Genomic DNA, 21,950 nt, shown 5'->3' with positions numbered 1-21,950 from the left:
TTACCGCAAAGTTGCATGTTGCTCATGAGCTCAAGGGCACTGTTGTCATTTTTCAGAGCAAAGCAGTGAGAAGCAGCAGTCTCCTTTGGGAGACTCACAGAAACAAAACACAGGAGACAGTCTTACTACTGGGTCCTGAAGGAAAGCAGAATAAGGTACCATGAATTGGTGTACTCTATGTCATGAGTTCTTTAGGTGTGCACATGAGGTTGTGAGACAAGTACATATGCATTTGTGTCTCACAAGTACAGTTTGGAATTGTATAATTACAGAAGGGGCTGTAGAGGTAGGATTAATATTCTTTATTTACAAAAACAGCCTCCCTTTCAAACAAAGAATGAATTTAGGGAAATTGATATATTTTACAGCCAGTAAAACGAAAAGCTAACTTTTTGAAATTCAAGCCCCTGTTCCACAAAGCACACACACACTCTAAACAGGTACTTGAGGCAAAAAGAGAGAAATGTGACTTGCCCAAGATTACAAATGTTGTTGATGGGAGAAGGAATTTGGACTATTGCTCTAACCACTGAGCTATACTAATTTCCACATTAACAGACTCAGTTGATTTCATAATTGTTTCTATTTTAGTTATACACAAAAAAAGGAGGAAAACCTTCACAAGAACTGTTTGTATACAGATAAATTCAAAAGCAGAAATAAATGAACATGAACAAACTCTGTTAACCAACACACACTAAATGCAGTACTATGGGAAATAAGTATTAATTGGAATTATTTTTAAATGATTAAAACCTTATCAGTATTAGACAGAACTGGAAGGAAGAGGACCAAAAATTGTAGACTAGACTTCTACTATGATATGAATTCCCAGGGTTCGCCTGCTAAGTTCTTTCTCTACCACTGGCTAGATGCTGATCCACTGTCTCACCTTTCTTTTTGAGCTTGGTGATGTCTTTTTGGTGACTAGAGATGCCGAAGAGGAAGGGGAAACCCAAAAGAGCCTTCTGCTGAGACTCCTATCGTGGGCCCATTGGACAGGTTTGCCTGTACCATTGAACTGGCAGGATTTTCCTCCCTGATGCAGTGGGGACCTGCAGTAACTGAGCTCATCTGTGTTTCACCATTCTCATCTGCTTCTGAGGTTTCATTGCTGATCAAGTCCTCCTGCCTAGATGGATCCACACATGACATTGCATCATTGATTTTTTTCCATAGTGCTGGACTCGTGTGTTCAATTCTCTCCCATGAATAGCGTGGCACAGTCGGCAGGGAGAGAGACTGCGTGCCTCTCATATGGGATGAGTGAAGCATGAAGAGGAAGGAGTATGGGGTGCTGCTGGGTCAACGTGTTCAGGAGAGATACAGCCTGCAAGGAGCTAGACACAGAATGGTTCCTCCTTAGAAATTATATTGCAGCCTGCTTGGATTACTCCTGAGACTGTGTCAGGTACCAATTTTGGTCTTAAAAGGGCACTAGTCCCATATGTTCAAATCCTTAAGGATAAGGACAGAGGAGTTGGAAGTTAAGGTGGAGCACAGCAAGTAAAAATAGAGACTTCCTCGAGCAAAATATCAGAACTGGAAAATCAAATAGGAGTAATTCAGCACAAGTGATAACTATTAAGGAAAACTAAGTTATTTCCAGGAAACTAGAAAACACAAAATACCTTCAGAATTAGAAATTTAAGACTAATATATTTTCCCAAAGACTCACTACTTTTGGGGCTTGAGTCATTTAGAAATTATTTTGAGAACACCTGCAAATTTCTTGAAAAGGGATACTGCCCATTGCTAAGGCATATTACCAACCTCTAAATCGTCACAGTCAACTAAGCCATTACCTGTAATGCAAGAGCTGGAGTCATTGTTGGATGCTCCTATAGATAAAGCAACTATTGATAATGTTTGTGTTGGAATCTGATAGACCCCAAATATTAACTTTTTTACTAACAAACTTTTATGGGATGTAAAGTTAGACTGCTCCCAATATTACTGCTGTAACATGGCAGAAAAGGAAGAATTTCTTGCTCTTTCTTCTGAAACTGTTAAGTTAGGCACTACATTCCCTTTAAAGTACTGTGCCAAATGTAAAATAGGATTAAGAATATATATTTTATGACCTACAACAATTACAAGATATCTTCAGCAGTTTACCTTGCAGTTTGTTCTCATTGAATGAAATCCGCTTCAAGAGAACAGAAGAGACCGTGTGAGATTAGAATTTATTTCTAATGTCTGTATATTTTTTTTTGGGGGGGGGGGGGGGGGGGGGGGGGATGGGTTGCGACAATTGCAGTAGATAGGGTTTTTCCTCTATAGTCTAAGTAGTTATACCTTAATCTAATCTTATTTTTGGTTTCCTGCTCTCTTTACCTCTGAGGAAGTTTGTTTCACTCAACGCACAATAAAGCTCTGGAATTTGTTGCCAGAGGATGTGGGTAGTGCTGTTAGTATAGCTGGGTTCAAAAAAGGTTTGGATAAGTTCTTGGCGAAGTCCATTAACGGCTATTAATCAAGTTTACTTAGGGAATAGCCCTGCTATTACTGGCATCAGTAGCATGGGATCTTCTTAGTGTTTGGATAATTGCCAGGTTCTTGTGGCCTGGTTTGGCCTCTGTTGGAAACAGGATGCTGGGCTTGATGGACCCTTGGTCTGACCCAGCATGGCAATTTCTTATGTTCTTATGAAAGAAAATATTTTTCCTGTTATTTTTGTGAATCTTTATTTGTATGAGTCCTAACCCTATTGATGATATTCATCATTTATTTTTCAGTATATGGCTATTGAAATGTAATAAAGCATTGTAAAAAAAATTAAAAAGAAAATGAAACTGTGTGCACGAGGCAAAATTTCATTATCCATACAGGAAGCAGTAAATTACATAGAGGAGAAAGTATTCAGTAAAAGACACATTTTAAAATTGCTTTTCATATTAAGTTGCCATCCTTCATTTATTCTGCATTCTGAAAGCAGCCGTACTAGTCACAAATGGTAATATACATAGCTAGTAATGGTTTCTTGATTTGAATGTGTGATAACATTTGTGAAGTCATAGTCAAGATAGACCAATCAAATCCAATGTGTGTAAAAGGTAGTTTGCAATTAGCTGCTGTTAGAGGAGTTTAGAGCAGTGGTTTTCAAAATTGGTGTTGCAATCCATTAGTGGGTCACAGCTCGTCAGTGACTGGGTTGCAGTTCCTAAGACAAGCAATGCCTGCATTCAAGGGCTTCTTGGCTCTCATTCAAGCTGATGCAATATTGGCTTGCATGGTGCCCTCCTAATGCACACCCAACCACCTCTACTGGGCGCATGATGCATTATTTAAATGAGGGGTTGCGCTAAAACAGAGGTGCTGGGGAAATTTGTGCTTCCCTAGCGCCTCCTGGGCATCAGGTGCACAGGAGAGGTGGCTGTCAATGCGGACTGAGAAAAATGATGTTCAATACGAGCGTCCGATTTCCCCCGGCACAAAATACACACACAAGATAGATGGCCTGGACCATCTATCTTGTGCATCAATGTTGTGTGCCCAGCATTTTTTTTCCTCCAAATCTGCTTTCTGTGGTTCCTCCTACTTAGTATTGCAATGATACTAAGTGGAGGATTAACAGAAAACAGAATTTTTTCTTTTTTCCAGTAAGCCCTTGAGCATGGCATATCCTTTACGCCAGCCCCGGGCTGACGTAAAATTTGCCGCATTGCAATGAGTGCATTGGCCGTGAGTGAAATTTTTTGAAACACAGTGATTAGCTAATAGCCTCATCTACACTGAATTTACATGTGATGCATGCTATTAACTACGCACTCAATTGGACATGCATTTTGGATGTGCTAATCCCCGTATTACATCGGGGGTTACGGACAATTGTCCAAAATGTGCATCCAATCGCTTGCTAAGCCGTGTGCTGGCTGCAGCGCATGGTATTGCATTGGCCTGATTGTGAGAACAGTGTTCAGAACATGGATACTGTATGGCTTAAACTTCCTGAGAGCCATAAAGTTGTACTCTCAACACTGTTCTTGTGGTAAGAGTTGAGAAGCCTGATATTATAGGTACTATGTGATTTAAAAAGACTGAGGTTTGCAGTGCCAGAGTGTCCAAAGACAGTGGGCGATAGAGGGAAATGGTGAGAATGAACAAAGATCTGGGGACAAAGAATGTGCTGGGGGAGGGATGAATGAGCAATGGGGACTGGAAAATGCATATATGCATGCACACAGGAGGGGGGAGATGAGGCTATTTTTTTTTTTACTGGGTCCCGAGAAAATATTTTTTTCTAATGGGTCCCATAGAAAAATGTTTGAAAACCCCTGGGTTACAGGAATGTCATTCAAAGAATTTAAAAAATATAAGAGGAAACCTTTAAACTTTAGAATTACCACTAGCCATATGTAATGATTGCTGGTTCAAGTCCCGAAACACCCATGTACCAACCAAGCCCCACCCAGACCACGCCCCTTCCCTTTTTGAGAAGTTCTGAGATGTGTGCACCGCAGGATTCATGCGCGCATCTTGGCCAATTTTAAAGTCCGCTCAGTACGTGCGCATCCCCTAATTAATGCACACATCAGGTTTTTAAAATTCACCTTTTAATTAATAGACTGTATACAAAAATGTAAGACAGGGCCTAATGAGGAAAAATAGGAAGGCACATAAGCACTGCCAAATTAGATGCAAAACGCTAATAAAGAATGCGAAGAGAATTTGATGGGAGACTTGCCAAAGAGGCAAAAATTATAAATAAAACCCTTTTCATGAAGAAACAAAAAATCTGCGAGGGAGTCAAGCTGTTAGATGACCTGGCTTAAAAAGGGTTTCTTAGGGAGAATAATGCCATAGCAGAAAAATTAATTTTTTGCTTCAGTCTTTATCAAAGAGGATGATGGAACGATGCAAACACCTGAATCTTTTTTTTTTCCTAGGTGATGTCTCAGAGGAACTGAATCAAATCAGTGTGTACAAGGGCTAGAGCAAATTAACAAATTAAGTAGTAGCAATTCATCGGGCCTGATAGTATTCACTCCAGAGTTCTACAGGAACTCAAATAAGAAATTGCAGATCTATTACTGGTAATTTATAATCTGTTATTCAAATCTGCCTCTATATCTAAGGATTTGAGGGTAGCAAATGTATAACTATTTTGAAATAAAAAGCTCCAGGAGTGACCCAAGCAACTACAGACAGATGAGCCTAACATCCATGCCTGGTAAAACTGGAAGCTATAATTAAGAACAAAATTACTGGCCATTACATGGCTTAATAAGAAAGCCAGCAATTTAGGGAAGGGAAGTCGTGCCTTACTATAACCTATTAGTATTCTCTGAAGGTATAAAGAAGCATATGGATAAGAGAGAGTGAATTTATACAGTGTTTGATAGTCCCTCATGAGAGACTCTTCAAAAAACTAATAAGAGGTGTTGTTTTATTCTGGATTGGTAACTGGTTAATAAAACAGTAAACAAAGAGTAGGACTTAATGATCAGTTTTCACAGTGGAGAAAGGTTAATAGTGGAGTGTCGCAAGGATTAGTGTTGTTCAACTTATTCATTAATGATCTGGAAAAAGAGCAACGAATGACGTGATCACATTTGCCGATGACACAAAAATATTCAGGGTAGTTAAAAAGGCAAATTGTGAGGAACTCCAGAAGGACTTTGCAAGACTGGAGAACTGGACATTTAAATGGCAGATTAGATTTAATGGAGACAAGTGCAAAGTAATGCACATAGGGAAAAATAACTAATTTTAGATATAGAATGATGTGATCCGCATTAGGAGTAACCATTCAGGAAAAGGATCTTGAAGTCATTGTGGACGGTATGTTGAAATCTGCAGCTCAGTGTGCGGCAGTGGTAAAAAAAAAAAAAAAAAAAGTTAATTGAATGCTAGAAATCATTTGGAAAGGAATGGAGAATACAATAAAGACCATCATAATGCTTCTACACTTTGAGTTTTATGTGCAATTCTAGTCACCCCATCTCAAAAAGGATAGTGGAGTTTAAAAAGGTACACAGAGAAGGGCAACAAAAATGGCTAAGGGATTGGAACAGCTTTCTTATGAAGAAAAGGTAAACAGGTTAGAGCTCTTCAGCTTGGGGAAGAGACAATTGAGGGGCAAAATCAGAGCTATGTAAAATCATGAGTGGGGTGGAAAAGGCTGATAGGAAATTGCTATTTACCCTTTCAAACAACACTAAGACTAGGGGACACTCCTTGAAGCTAACGGGTAGCAAATTTAAAACAAGTTGGAGAAAGCATTTTTTTTTCACTCAATGCATAATCAAGCTGTGGAATCTGTTGCCAGAGGATACAGTCAAGGCACCAAGCATTTCAGGGTTTAAAAAGGGTTTGAATAAGTTCTAGGAAGTAAAGTCCATAAACAGTTTTTAACCAGGTGACTTGCTGCTCACTTGTCATTGGCAGTGAGCAGCAAGAAATTGGGTCTACTTTGGGATGCTAGGCTTTATGGACCTTGATCTGACCCAGCATGGTACTTCTATGTTTTATGTGTGGCCTTTTAGTTTAGCCACAGGAGATGTTTGATTTTATTTTGACTTAGAGGAGATTTGAGTTGAAATCAGCCCAGCCTGTTTGGTTTAGACTCAGCTGATATTTATGAAGATTGCGAGGCCTCTCCAGTATGCCCAGTTTCCTTTTCTGTTGCCTTACTGTAGATCCTGCTTTTATAATTAAGGATATTTTGTGCTTATCCCATGTTTTCTTGAATTCTGAAACTTATTTTGCTTCTGTTAACCACTAGTGGGCACCATGTATCCACCACTTTCTATCTTTCTGCAAAGAAATACTTCCTTATGTTACTCCTGGGTCTGCTTCCCTTTATTTCTTAATTACCTTTCAATGAAATGATCAGTGATTTATACTTACAACAACGACAATTTAAAACATCTGACACCACCGGTTCAGCCACACACTGTGACTACTTTTTCTAGAATGCCCTTTCCACTGAAAAATGCTTGCCTCGTGTACGTTCAGTTCCCAGTTTTATGTCCCCTCTCCACCCTCTCCACCCAGACATATGCACTACAATTCACCTTTTTCTTTGTAATCCCGCCTTGTGCCTTTCCTGGGAAAAAGCAGAATATCAAACAGAAATATATAAAAGTTACTCATTCTTTTAAGGTATATGTATAATTTATTCTGAGCCCTCTGGGGACAGGAAAATCCACTTTGAAGAATCTGAAAGGGAGAATATAAATAAATCAATAAATAAAAATGAGTATTCTCTGTTCACTGAACTCAGCAGAGATTTGCCTGGAAAAAGGAAGTGCCCATTTAGTTTATATTCATGGGAGGTTTCCTTTGATTTAAGACTGGGGAATTTTAGCTGAAACCAGGGAGTACCAATTTGGTTTAGTCTCAAGAAGGGCTTGATATGACCAGGAATAATCATGCCCATTTTGGTACTGATCTGGATCACTACAGCTAAAATGAGTTTAGAAAGTATTTCTGATTTTGACCTGGTGCCCAGTATTATAACCACATTCACAAAGGTTCCTTGCCTTTTTTTTTAAAATATAAATTTGTTTATGTTTCAGGGTAGAGGATCAAAATTTGATATTTGATACACCAAAAATATGAAATCCTTGCCCCTGGTTCTGCATCTTCCTAGAACATGCGCTGATGTAGTGCTATTGCTAGAAATAATAATGTTACTGTTTAAGAAAAAAAAATTGAGTTTCTCCTTGAATTGAAAGTTGTAGGAAAAAAGGGAATAATTTTTAGAGAGGTATACTATCTCAAACCTCACGATTGAACTTATCGAGCATGCCACAAAATAGAAAGTCAATAATATCCCAAGATCAGAAAGGTCTATTAATAAATGAAGAATTCAAAAGCAGAGCTCTTCTTAACAAGACCACATATTTACCTAATTCAATTTCATTAAAGAAGGACATCTTATGAAAAAAGTAATCAAGTGTACAAAAAAGCATTAATATTTGACAAAAAAATATGAGTAAACCATAAGAAAGGTATGACAGCATAGATACAGAATATAAATGCAAACTAAAACCTATCCATGTTCACAAACATGAGAAAGAAAACACAGAAAATAATACAATTTGAAAACCTCACAAATTATAAGTATATCCGTATTTAGCAGAAAAGAAAGAACAGTATAAAAGTGAGTAAAAATGCAAAAATACTTCAACATGTTTTGTGATATGTTAATGCTTTCTACGTTTGATTTTCATAAGATGTCATTCTTAAATTGTATCATATCTGTCTTTACACTCACTAAATAATTGCAGTATGGCCACTAGATTCTCCTCTGCCACACATTCTCTCTCTCCTCTTATTCCTTCCCACCCACTTAATCTCCTTTCCCCCCTCCTCTCCCCCCTCACCCATCCCCAGCCTCCCTGCTGCAGCCTTCTTTATGGCCTCCCAAGCCCTGATCTACGCCAAAGACATGCTTCTTCCTTCTCCCAAGCACTGATAGAGAAGGAGAGTAAAGGGGACTACAGAGAGTGGGATGGGGGAGGGGGAGCTGAAGGGGTGGCGGGTAATGAGAAAGAGAGAGAGGTGTCAAAATAATGAAAATTAAACTGACCTCACTGCATCTAAAAATGGAGCGGTACCAGTTTGTAATGTGAGAAGCCAAGCAATTCCAGTCAATAGAAGCCTCAAAAAGGATCAAGTCAAAAATGGATGCAGGGACTCTTTTTTGACTGTGATGCTTCAATGCACCTTCATATCATGATCAGATCTGGAAAGATTCTAATAAATAACAGAAGCTGGCTTCCCCTTGCTCCCACCTCCACGGGGATGCTGCTTGAAGGCAATTATAACAGCCTCTTGAGCAGTTTCCCTCCGAGACTGCCTTTCCAGAGCTCACCATGGTGTGAAGTCCACGGGACAGCATACCTTCTTACCTTTGCACATCACAAAGAGATGCCACATTTTTCACTTGACCATTCTGAGATCTTATATTGACTGAGATAATAGACAAAAAGGAAGTGCTAAAAAGGTTAAAGTAAAAAAAAATGGCCCACCTATAATTTTCTTAGGATGGCATTCAGTAATTTTGGAAACTTTAGAGTAGAAAGGCCTAGCCATTCTAAAGTTATATTGAACATAATTGCACTTTTTAAAAAATGTATACACAGATAGATATGAGAGAGAGAGAGAAGTACATGGTCTCATTTATTAGTGTTGCTATAATTATTTTCTCTTATCAGACCCAAAGTTGCACGCCAAGCAGATTACAATACAGGGAGCTGAATGACTGCAATCACCCACATCTTGCATTGCTCTTTCCCAAGAAATAGTGACTATCATGCTGAACATTTGCATATGCTCTTGGGCTAGACTGTAGCAATCCTCTTAGGCCTCTCTTTTGTCAATTTTATTATGTTAAGAGGTGCAGCAATCTAAACTACAATGCAGGCTGTTTCTACTGCTGTTCCACCACTCTGGATTACGCTCCCTCTGGATATTAGGATGGAAATGAGCTCCTTGATTTTCAGGAAAAAAATTGAAAATATGGCTCTATCCGCCAGAAGGATAATGAATTCCACCATAACATCTAATGGGCTTCATTTTTCGCTCAGTCCTGTTTGTTGGTTTGATTTTTTTTTTTATATGTATTGTCTTTTGTTTAGGTATAGTGTTGGATTTTAATTTAGTTTTTATTGTACACCACTTTGGCTATCCATTTTTGGTTGGATAAGCAGTAGAGAAATATTTTAAATAAATAGCTACTAGGCAATGCTCAACTATACACACCACTATGCAAAGGCTGGGCTATAACAGTTATAGAGAATTAAGAGTGCTGTTAGAAAAGATATATACTTATTAATATCACAGCTACAATTAGCCATATGTTAACAAGTTCTTTTATGTAACAGTCTACTATAGCTCCCTACCCAAGTGTTCCAATAGATCTGGCACGTTGGTAAATATCATTAATCTGAATTCCAGAAAAAAAGGGGAGGGGGGAGATTACAAAAGTATATAGCATAAAAGGTAGCAATATTTTTTTTTTGGAACTTTCTTTTTGCATTATTCTTGCAAGTGTTTTAATATATTATTATAATGTTAATGTGTGTTCTTTGAGGCTGTTACTCAAACTGGCTTATCTGGTTTATCCAAATAAAAGGTTGGAATATTCTGGCCATTTAGCCAGATAAAATTTATTCAGATAAGTTACTAACCAGATAAAATTTATCCAGATGCTTTAGAGGCATTACAAGGAGAGTTCAATATCCAGAGTTAGCCAAATAAGTTATTTATCTAAGTCTAAACATGCAAAAGTATGGTTATTATCCAGGAATGTATTTTCAGCTAACTGGCTATATTCACACAGTATAGTTGGTTAAGTAGCAATTAAAAATTTAAAAAGAACCTTAGCAGGCTTGCTGGCTCGAATTCCCACCTCAGGGAAATAAACGTTGGTCTTTGCAGCCAAACCCCAATTTCCCTAAAACATTCTAACAATATAGCAAGGTCCACAGGACCAAAAGGTTCCCACTCCTTCCTTCCAAATTGGTTGGCCCCTTTCTAAAGCCCACCCTACTCCCCCTCCCCCCCCCCAGAAACCCAACCCAAACCTTCCCACCCCCATCCAGAATACTCCAAACTCCTTACCACTGCCAGGAATTTGGGACACGAGTGCAGCTCCCAGCACATCCAGTGTTCCTGTCATAGCTGTGGTGGTGTAAGCAACTAGTGTTCCTGTCAGAGTATTGCTTTCACAGCAAACTGGAAGCTTCTGTTACCAGCATCGCTGGCAAAGGAACACTGGATGTACCGGGAGCTGGACGAGTTTCAGAACACCGTAAATTCCATTTACCAAATTTGGGGCAGGGGGATAGGGGAGGCATTTAGGCCTATAGGCCAGCTAAGTTTTGGAATATTTTGGAGAGCCTGGGGGAGAGAGGAGACTGGCGGTCATCATTTATTTCACTGGAGTGGGTAGGAAAGGGGGCAGAGGGATCAGGCCTGTAGGCCCACAAATGTTTTTTTTTTTTTTAAGATTTGGATCGCTACTTAAGCAGCTATATTATTTCAATATAGCTAGTTAAGGTAAAGTTATCTAGGAACACATTCCTAGATACATTTCAAACCTAACCAGTGATATTCAAACATTACAAGTTTGGTTTCAAAGTTATCCTGCTACATATATATATCAATAACTGAGGATATTCAATGGGACGTTGTTAAATATCCCTAATGACTTATCCTGGTATCTTTAACCGGGTAAGTTATCCATTTTTTGTTTTGTTGAATATTGGCCTTTTTCTACCTGAGCAGCTTAGGTTTTCCCTTGATTCTAAGTTGATCATGGGGGTCCCCCTCCCTAAGTAAGTGGCAATAATTGTGAAGAGTTGGGAATGTCTCGTGAGTTATAGCAGGAATGCCTTTGTTTTCTCTTGTATACATTTCCTTCATTTTCTCCTACTTCGGTTTCCTCCCCCACATTGTTGAGGTCTAATTTGATATACTGTATTGAAGTTGGATTTTCCCGTTACTGGTTTTTTTTGGGTTTTTTTGAATATCATATAATATGCTGTGTTTCTAAAAGACAAGTACAGGCTTCTTGGCTGTAAATTGAAAAATTGAATAAATAATAAGTTATAAAAAAAAAAAAGTAGCAACATACTCATCGTGAACGATGGTGGGGCCATCCCTTGTTAAGGCCTCTTCCTTGATTACATTGATAAGTTCAAAGGTACTGCTTATGGGAGCATCTGGATTAGGCCATTTTGGACATTGAAAGTGACGCACTTCCAAAACATAATCATCCTAAAATAAAAATAGAGTATTTTTAAAATCCATTATTAAAGATTATTTATTTTATTTATTTAAAATGTATATTCTGCTGCCTACGAATTAGAAATCTGTACATACATAACCATAAGAAATGCATTAAAATAAAATAAAACATACATAAAAACCTATTAGAGTGTCAATATGGAAACTGAAGCTGTGATTAACTTATGGATATAGCATATGCTTTGCATATTTCCCCTTCAACACTTTAATTATAAAATAGATATTTCTCAGGGACTAAAATCGATGAGTCTGCTGCTGGCAGGTGCTGTGCATATGTCCCAGAAATTCCAGGAATCATGCCATAAAGCAGCAAATTAGAGTAATTTCAACTTGCTGCATTATGGCATGATTCCTGGAATTTCTGCTTCCAGGAGGTATTATTTCTTAATCAAAAACATAGGTTAATTAACATTTCTGCCAATCACTGCTCAATTTCTATCTACCTTGGGGGCAATTTTCAAATGGATTTTCCATATTAAATAATTGTTTACCCATGGAGAAGGGTCCTTGGAAAATTGTCCTAGGCCCTCTCCAGGAAAAAGCATGGATGCTGCTGACAGCTTGCACAATTTTCCCCTGGTTAAAAGGGGCAGGGCTGGGGAGGAAAGGCCAGAGAAAGTGCTTGGATTTCATTTTGAAATCCTTGTGCCTGCTTTCTTCCATACACGTGGCACAATGCACAGTATGCAAGATAAAATACTTCCGCTGGCACTGGCTAATTGCGATATTCAAAGGGATGCTCCAGGAGGCATTTTCCTTTGAAAATTGCCTTGCATGTTGGCTTGCTGAAAATTACCCTCTTTATATTTTACCTGTTTATAGGATTACCAGCAAATGAAACTACAGTATGCTGAATGCTAATCAAATGATAAGACTGATAAGCAACAAAAACAGTCTATTCAGAGACAATCCAGTGCATGGGCAGGTCAGCGCATGCCCAGACACAGGACCATTTTATAACTTAAGTGTGTATATGAGCACATGTTATAAAATAGCCTGCCCGCGTGCACGTGTGCCTAATTTTAAGTCAGGAGATTTTTAAAGGGGTGCATGTCCACGCCATTGCCAGTTTCACCAGTTCCCCAGTTAACAGCTAGGTCCTCCAAACCCCCCTAGTTTAATGGCTTTCACCCCCTCAGTTACCACAGACCCTTGTGTTATGGCTAGTTTTTATTTATTTATTTACTTACTTTAACTTACACCTCCTTCATAGCAGAAGTAAACTTACATGCCACTGGACCTGAGTGCATGCCCAGTCGTGCAAGTATTTACACGCACATCTCTTGGCCACACCCATGTCCCACACAGACCATGCCCTACCCCGCCCCTTTTTGAAAACTTCTGTGTTATGTGCACAGTGGAAGATAAGTGCGTATTTGGGAGGCTTTTCAAATTCTGTTGGCACGCGACAGCCCAACATGTGCACGCATCTCTCAGTTGATGTGTGCTGGACTTTTAAAATTTACCTCAAATTGTATATGTATATATGTGTATATACACAAACAATTTTACTATAAATAAATATATATATATATATATATATATATATTGTACTTTATATATATTTTTCATATCTGTGTTGGTACTACCTGTTTTAATAATAAAATTGCTACTTGTTTTGCATAGTAGGAACAGTTTCATAATTTAACTCGTGGAACTATTTTTCATCAATGAAATATTGACTAGCCAGTTGAGGAAATGAGAATAATTTTCTAAAATTCATGTTTTGTTTCTAAGCTTGTTGGGCTGTGTGCTTTACCTGTGTGGCCTCCAGGATGAAGTCATGGATGATGATTTGCTCTTCATTGGACAGGCACAATCTGTCTTTGCTAATAAGGGTTACGGTAAAGGCCTCACAGTTCATGGACTCTTCGCGGCTTGGCCAGTACACAAACTCATCCTCAGCCTGGGAATAAAAGCAAGTAAACTGCTGTAGCCATTCACATATTTTTCACCTATCTACTGAATTTTATTGATCAGAGCGAAACAGAAATTCATCTTAACATCCAATTTTCAAGTCTAAAGCAGTGTTCTTGAACTTGCAGGCATGCATATCACCTTCTGTCTTCAAGAACCAAAGAGAATTTTTTTTAAATTGCATTTTCAAGGAAAGTAAGTCATTAGGTTCCTGGACAGTGCACCTTTGTAGAGATACAACACTGTTGAGTTCTGAGAAGATTCAGTATCTGCAATAGCAAATATGGGGCAGATTTTTAAAGTTACGCACGCGGGGTACATTTGTGCTCGCTACCCGGCACGCACAAATGTACACACAATTTTATAACATGCGCGCGCTCCTGCGCGCATGTTATGAAATCTGGGGTCGGCACGCGCATGAGGATGCACACATGTGCACCTTGCGTGCACCGAGCCTGAGAGGAGCCCCGATGGCTTTCCCCGTTCCCTCCCAAGGCCGCTCCAAAATTGGAGCGGCCTTGGAGAGAAATTTTTTTTTGGCCCCCACCTTCCCCTCGCTTCCCCTATCTAACCCACCCCCCCAAGCCTTAACTAAATCCCCCCCTACCTTTGTTTCAAAAGTTATGTCTGCCCAAGGCAGGCGTAACTTGCGTGTGCCGGCTGGCTGCCGGCGCGCCATGCCCCGGCACAGGCCGCTGTGCCGGAGCACTCCGCCCCACTCCCAGACCACTCTGGACCACCGCCACGCCCCCGGACCACCCAATTTAGGAAAGCCCTGGGACATACGCGCATCCCGGGGCTTGCGCATGCTGCCAAGCCTATGGAAAATAGGCTTGGCATGCGCAGGGGTAGGATTTCTGGGGTTACGCGCGTAACCCTTTGAAAATCTACCCCATGGAGCAGTTCAGGAGCTCCTGAAAAAATCCAGAGCTAGCCCTTAAAAGGGTAAAGCAGTGGGCTGAAAAGGAGGGAAGCCAAGATTCAAATCCTGCTTCTCCCACGGATGCTTCTTGTGACCTTGGGCAAGTTACTTTACTGTCTTAACTTAGATTGGAAGCCCTCTGGGTGGAGGATTACTTAGTGTACCTGACTGTACCTTACACTGAGCTCATATTTGGAAAGGCAAGTAATTACATCTAAAATCCAAATTCAAAATTGTCCCAATGCTAGGCCAAGTAATAGTGGTACAAGGAACTTCATGAGTTCATGGATTGCAAGTCTGCCAGGGATATGTATTACACAAAAGCAATTCTATGTTGTAAATTCTTCTGATCTGAAATTATGAGAAATATAAAACAACTAAACTCGATCGACACTTGTTTGTCAGAATTCACTGCCTGGCTACTAGGCATGTACAGGCAACTATTTTCAGTTCATTGTGTTTGTTTTTGGTTTGTTTTTTTAGCTGAATTTTCATTTCTTTTTTTTTCCTTTTAATTTTTTTTCCAGATATTTTGTTCCAGCAATTAGCATGCACTAATTGCTGAAACAAAAAACCCAAACATTTTTTGGGAGGAACTTTTTTTTTTTGTTTTGGGTTTAATGAAACAATGAAAAAGGCTTCATTTGGTCTGGAACATGTTTTCATTTTAAACAGATGTACATCCCTACTGGTTACACAGCATAATGCATTTTCATATGAGTAGGAAAATTAGGTATTTCATTTTATTTTATTTTTACTATAATGAAAACATACTGACCTCAGAAAATTACTTTTGTTGTGTAATGGAAACAAATTATTAGGTCAAAATTTGCTGAAAATGATTTTCATCAGATATATGATGTTTAGTTTTGACCTCTCCAGTAAATTGCATGCCAGGGCTAATAGCCTCTAATCACAAGCTATAATCAGTGGTCAGGTTCCAAAATTCAGGGACTAAGTGGTCATAAGAACTACAACTTCCTGCCTCGAGCATCTACAGTACCACGAGTGCTCTGCCCTTCACTGATAAAATAGAAAATGGAAAACACGCTAGTTGCCAACAAATATAGACCTAGATTCATCAAAATGCTATAAATATAGTGGAAATAGCGCCCGTGACAAAAAAAAAAGGAGGCGTAGCTAGGCTAAGTTCCCTACTCCCGTAATGCATATGAAATTTCCGGGATACATTTATCACATTGCATGCTGATTAATCCACTGCAGGCGTGTTATTGACTGAAAAGGTTTTTATCGAGCCTCTGTAGAGACCAATATGCTACTATTTATACCTAACTCAGTGCGAGGTAGTTTTGAGGGGGCAGTTTTACATACACAGAGGTATGAACAGCAAAGTTGACAACAGTGAAGATTTTCTGTCACTTGGAGTGATAAAAGGTAAAAGAGGAGTTGGTTTGTACAATGTACGCTCTACCTAGCATACATATTGGTTTCCTCAGAGTCTCTCTGCTAGCATTAAGGCCCTTTGTTGTGCCCATTAGAATTTAGTAGTAGCTCCTTATTCTTCCTTCAGGGCAGCCTGTAGCTAGGAATTCCCCATGTGTTAGGTCTGCCATCCTGCTAGTCCTTTGAGAAGGCAGGTTTGCTTACCTGTAATAGCTGTTCTCAGAGGACATCAGGTTGTCAGTCCTCACGAAATCTGCCCACTTCCCCTTTGAGTTGGCTTCTCCTTATAGTGTTAGGGAACAAGACTAAAGAGGCCCCCACATGGATGTGTGTCATGTTGGATATGCCCAGTCAAAATCCTAGAAACTTGGACATAAAAGCACATAACCAGCTATATCCCTTGAATATAGCCAGTTAAGAGTAAAGTTATCCAGATATATGTACCCAGATAACTTTGAAATCTAACGGCAATATTCAAAGATAGCTGGTTAGTCTTCAAAATTATCCAGCTACACAGAGCTGTATAAAACTTTACTTGGGGTGGACCCAGAAAACAAATCGGAAGCCGATCCATTTGGCGGGACTTTTTCCTGCTACATATCCAGTTTTGGGATTTTTTTTTTAAATTATTTAGTGGATTTCTACATACATGGTAATATATATATTGTCAAGGATGGTAGAAGAAAAACAATTGGCCCATCTAGTATGCCTTTCTTTCTGCTTATCCTATTTCCTGGCCCTAAACTAACACCAGCTCCATCCCATATCTCCGACCTGACATCTCAACCTTGTGCCTTTCACAACTGCCCCATTTACTCTTCCCCTCATTCCACTTTTACTGCTGTGCTCAGTTTTTCTCAAGCTTTTTAAAATTCAATCACATTTGGTTGCCACTACAACTACTGGTAGACTATTCTAGGCCTCAACTGCTCTCTCAATAAAGAAGTCCCTCACTGGTCTTAAAAAAATAAAACAAAATTTAAAAAATTCCTCCTTCAAAAAAATCTGCAACATTTGATCAGTTTTTGACTTATGAATAAAATTTTACAAAATGCAAATAGGGCAACTCCTCATTTAATTTTCCATCAAGTGAGACGACATGCATGCCATTTAAGTGTCACATTTAAGTCAATGTGTTTGACATTTATATGACATGCATTTCCAAATGTATTTGAGGTAAAGATCAATGAAGGCTGTACTGTAATCTTCCTTAGGCATACTGGCATACTACAGAACCTGCGTCACATCTGCAACACATTGCTTTGGCTGGCTTATTTGGCTGATTTACCTTAGTGGCTCATCTCTATTCTGAGGATGGGAAAATTTAAATAAGTATGGTTACAAATATTTAACCTCCCCCCACATATCTGACCATTTTTTATTCACAACTATTTCAGAAATAAATTTTATAGCATGTATGAAGACATTCAACAGCTTTAATGGGTTATATGGCTTCTCAGGTGGTTAACAGTACAAAGATGTTGGACTCATGCCTCACAATGTGATACTTCCCTACAGTTTAAATTGGTAGTTATGAAACTGTTGGTTATAAAAGACATGCAAAGTGGATGGATGAGAGCCAGTAGCATTAGGGAATTCAGAAATAAAACACTGAAATGAGATCACACATTTATTAGTTGATTAACAGAAGGTATTAAGAAAATGCTAGCAGTCTCCTCTCATTGGAGAGTTCTTGAATTGCCACATAGCCAGCCTTGGTAGAGTGTTAATATTCCACTATAGACGTTCTTCATCACACTTTATAATTGTGCACAGCAGGGAGTCCAGGAAAAGTACCCTATCAAGGGCAGAGAGGTTTCATATCGAGAGTGAAGAGCTTCAGAATAGGAAAAAAAATTCTACTGTATTAACAAGAGGAAAGTTGAACAGCTGCAGTATCTAACCTAAATTACAAACCCAGCCTATCAAAGTAAAATATTGGTCACTGACATTTTAGATAAACTCTCTCTAGTCAGCCGGTATAAAGTCAGCAGGAAATGTTCGTTCAGCACAGGGTGGCTTTTCTTATAACTCACTTGTTTAAGTGGGTCTGGAGCAGTCCTAAACAAAAAACAGAGGAACTCGCCACACGGAGGCAGCCTTTGGTGGTGGGGTAGATCTCTTGGACCCCCATGTTCCAAACATTTTCATCCTATTCAAGAAATCTGCTAGAATTCCTTTCAGACAATATTTTACTATTATTCAAATATGCTGTTTTAGATCTGTGATTCTCAACCAGAGGCACTTGGAAGCTTGCCAAATGGCTACCACACAGGAGAGAGGAGCCCAAATCTTGGAAAGTACCAACCACCTCACCACACAAAGCAGTAACTTGAAGCAAAGGATCCTTGGCTCATGTTGGCTGCCATGTTCTTGCTGGAAGAGTAAAATGGGAGATGGTATGGCACCCACTCAAGGTCGAGGAATCTCCAGAACTAAAGCAGAAACGGCAGGCAGCATAGGGGACAGTGAAGTATTATGCATCCTATTCCTGTGGTTGCCTCCCTTTCCTACTGTCTATCATAGAGGTTTCCCGTATGCCTACCCAGTGGCAGGAGGAAGAGTAGGCTGTCAATCACAGGGAGAGAAAGCATAGAGTTTTACTGTGTCCCATGGTGCTTTGCTGGCTGCCTCTCCTACGACCCACTACTCACCTGCTTGTGGTGATTGTTCTATTGCTGCTCTCCTTTTGTTAAGATTAAAGAGATGGAGGGCTGAGAGGTGGGGAGAACAAAGTGTGGAAATGGAGCAGAAAGAGCAAACAGGAGCAATTTGGGACTGAGATGTATTGCAAGAAATCAAAAGAAGGAATGTGAAACGCTGTGGTGGTGGTGGGAAATGAATGAAAAGTGAAATGAAGGGCTGGGAGAAGAGGTAAGGAGAAAATGAGATTCTGGGCTTGGAAGTATGGGGCAAAAGTTAAAAGGAAAGGGAAATGGAGGGCTGAGATGTGGCAGACAGATCCAAGGAGAGGGAGATGGAGAAATAGGGCTCACAGCCAGAATGAAGAGAAGGCAGGCTATAAATTATGAATTTTTGTGAACCTGAGGGTACACGAGAGATCTCAAACTCTTGAAAGGGGTACAGTAGTCATAAAGGTTGAGAACCACTGTCTTAGATCATTTATTTATTTAAACATCTCTTACATTGCACATAAATGCAACAAAATTGTTGTTCAGAGCAGAATACAAATTTCAACAAACCTAAGAATGCATAAATTAAAACACACAATAAAAATACACAATAGGACCCGTATGTACAAAGATGTAAGAATAAACATTACGTTATTTATATGCCTCAATGAAGAATACAGCTTTAAGTTTTTTTCTGAAGCACTTAAGGGGAGAGCAAGTTAACTCCATTGACTATGTGTGTGTATATATATATATATATATATATATATATATATATGGCTTCTGATTTTAGGTTTTAACCGATAAACCCCAATAAAACACCCCAATGCCATAAAAAGATGTTTATTATATAAAACTGGAAAAACACCACTTTGCCTTATACTTTCTCACCCCCTGGATCCTTTGCTTTGTTTTTGTGCCTTTTTCCTTGCTAATGACTCCTCAGCTGCTCAAATGTATGTATTTGAGCCAACTGGAAAAGTTACTCAACAGCAGGACCTGCACCATGCAAACAACAATTTTTGGTACCCCCGCCCCCCCCAAAAAAAAACCCCTAATAAGCTAGAAAATAAACACCTACATTTACAATTTATAAACACCTAAAATCAGAAGCCCTAATTATAATTTACAATCTACCTGTATTTGCAATCCATCTCCAGGACTGAAACATGAGAAGCTACTGTAGATAAGAAAAAAGGCTGTACTAGTTCACATTCATTAACTGTAGCTGTTTTTATAATAATATTTTAATTTGTTTTGTGTTACAAAACCACCTTGGGTCATTGAGGAAGGCAATTAAATTCAAGAATGAATAAATAGTTTGCATATCTAAAACCTTATCCCAGGCCAGTATAAAGACTGAGCCATTTTAGGTACTCTGGAGAGAAATCATTTTGTGCAGCCCAGTATTCCTAGTTAACCCATTCCACACAGATACAAAGGAGTTGTATTTCTAAATTTGTTTGGTGGCTTTAATTTTCTTAAATAGGTAAATATGAAGAAGAGGAGGATTAGCTTTCTCCTTCATGAAGCCTTTTTTGGTTTGACATTATCTAAAAGCCGTTTCTTTTCCCTCTTCTACTTCAGCTAAAATGGAATTGGCTTCCTTTGGGGCTATGGAGCCATCAGCCTTCATTTGCAACTATCTGGAGCTCTATCTCCCCATTTTATAGCTCCCTCCTAATTCACTTAGTCCAGTCATTGCACCAACAATCCTCAATTAGGGGCTACATACCAGGGCTCCCTCGGAATTCAATTAATGTGGAGCTAGGTTTTTGCATGATGACTGGGATCCCTCACCACCCTTGGTATCCCTAGCACTGACTAGTGCAAGGAAAGCAAAACCTGACCCAAGGGCCGAAGGCAGGTGTTCTGCATGGCAGCATGCAGCACTGTCGCTGAGCAACCGGGCCAGCCCAGAAAAGCAGCTTTGTATATCAGAAAGAAGAGTGGCCTAGTGATTACAGCACTGGGTTTAGAATCAAAGAAGCCAGGGTTCAAATCCTGCTTCTGCCACCGACACTCCTTGTGTCCGTGGGCAAGTCACCCTTTCCCCTTCTCAGGCATCCACAAACAGTGTCTTTTTCAAAGGAAACTGTACATGTAATTTACTATCGTAGAAATTTTCTAAAGCCCATTTATCCGCATTAAATGTACTTAACTTGGGTCAAACATATTGACAATTCAATAGCATATATTGTAGCAATTTTCTAAAGCCTCTGAACATTACTTCAAGTATATGTTATTGACTTGTCAATAGATTTTACCTGCATTAAGGGCACTTAACGTGGGTAAATGGGCTTTTGAAAATTACTATGATAGAATGTTACATTTACATTTTCCTATGAAAATTACCCTGTTAGATTGTAAGCTCTTAGGGGGCTGAACCTAATCATACCTGAATACTTATTTATAGTGCTGTATAAATCCAGTAGCACTATAAAAATTAAGCATTATAATAGTTCTGAATTTGACATAGCAAAGAGAGATGTGAAATAGCAGAATATTTTTTTGATTTTGAACTGAATTTTCAAGGCCATTTATGTGCATAAAACCCTGTTTTGTGTGTGTAAATGGCTGTTACAAAATTGGCTGGGACTCGCTTTGTTTAAAAGTATGCATATACATTTATACAAACTAAGCAGAAGCATTCTGGGGGAGGGGGACACATTTGTATACTATCTGATTTTAAAAGTTATAGCCCTGATTTTAAAAAGCATTTACATACTTAAAATTAGGTTTTACGCATCTAAATGGGCTTTTGAAAATTACTATGATAGAATGTTACATTTACATTTTCCTATGAAAATTACCCTGTTAGATTGTAAGCTCTTAGGGGGCTGAACCTAATCAAACCTGAATACTTATTTATAGTGCTGTATAAATCCAGTAGCACTATAAAAATTAAGCATTATAATAGTTCTGAATTTGACATAGCAAAGAGAGATGTGAAATAGCAGAATATTTTTTTGATTTTGAACTGAATTTTCAAGGCCATTTATGTGCATAAAACCCTGTTTTGTGTGTGTAAATGGCTGTTACAAAATTGGCTGGGACTCGCTTTGTTTAAAAGTATGCATATACATTTATACAAACTAAGCAGAAGCATTCTGGGGGAGGGGGACACATTTGTATACTATCTGATTTTAAAAGTTATAGCCCTGATTTTAAAAAGCATTTACATACTTAAAATTAGGTTTTACGCATCTAAATGGGCTTTTGAAAATTGTTGTAACATATGCCACTGAATTGTAATTTTATGCATGTAAATGGCTTTCTTTTTATTTCCACACTCTCCCAAGGATCAACAT

At 38.9% G+C, this 21,950-nt stretch overlaps 1 protein-coding gene across 3 annotated transcripts in view; it reads right to left on the bottom strand.

Moving 5' to 3' along the window:
- The window catches only part of PTPRG (protein tyrosine phosphatase receptor type G), a 1,221,857-nt gene that overhangs the window by 34,862 nt on the left and 1,165,045 nt on the right, over nucleotides 1–21,950 (bottom strand). For all 3 annotated transcript variants that reach the window (XM_029601001.1, XM_029600999.1, XM_029601002.1), the window contains 2 exons: nucleotides 13,523–13,669; nucleotides 11,591–11,733 (listed from right to left, as the gene is read on the bottom strand). In XM_029601001.1, the coding sequence (XP_029456861.1) occupies nucleotides 11,591–11,733; nucleotides 13,523–13,669 (290 nt within the window). The remainder of the gene's footprint in view (nucleotides 1–11,590; nucleotides 11,734–13,522; nucleotides 13,670–21,950) is intronic.

Source organism: Rhinatrema bivittatum, chromosome 4, assembly GCF_901001135.1.
Source record: "Rhinatrema bivittatum chromosome 4, aRhiBiv1.1, whole genome shotgun sequence".
NCBI classification, from domain to species: domain Eukaryota; kingdom Metazoa; phylum Chordata; class Amphibia; order Gymnophiona; family Rhinatrematidae; genus Rhinatrema; species Rhinatrema bivittatum.
Note: the sequence above shows the minus strand (reverse complement) of the source record. Positions and strands in the feature narration are given on the sequence as shown.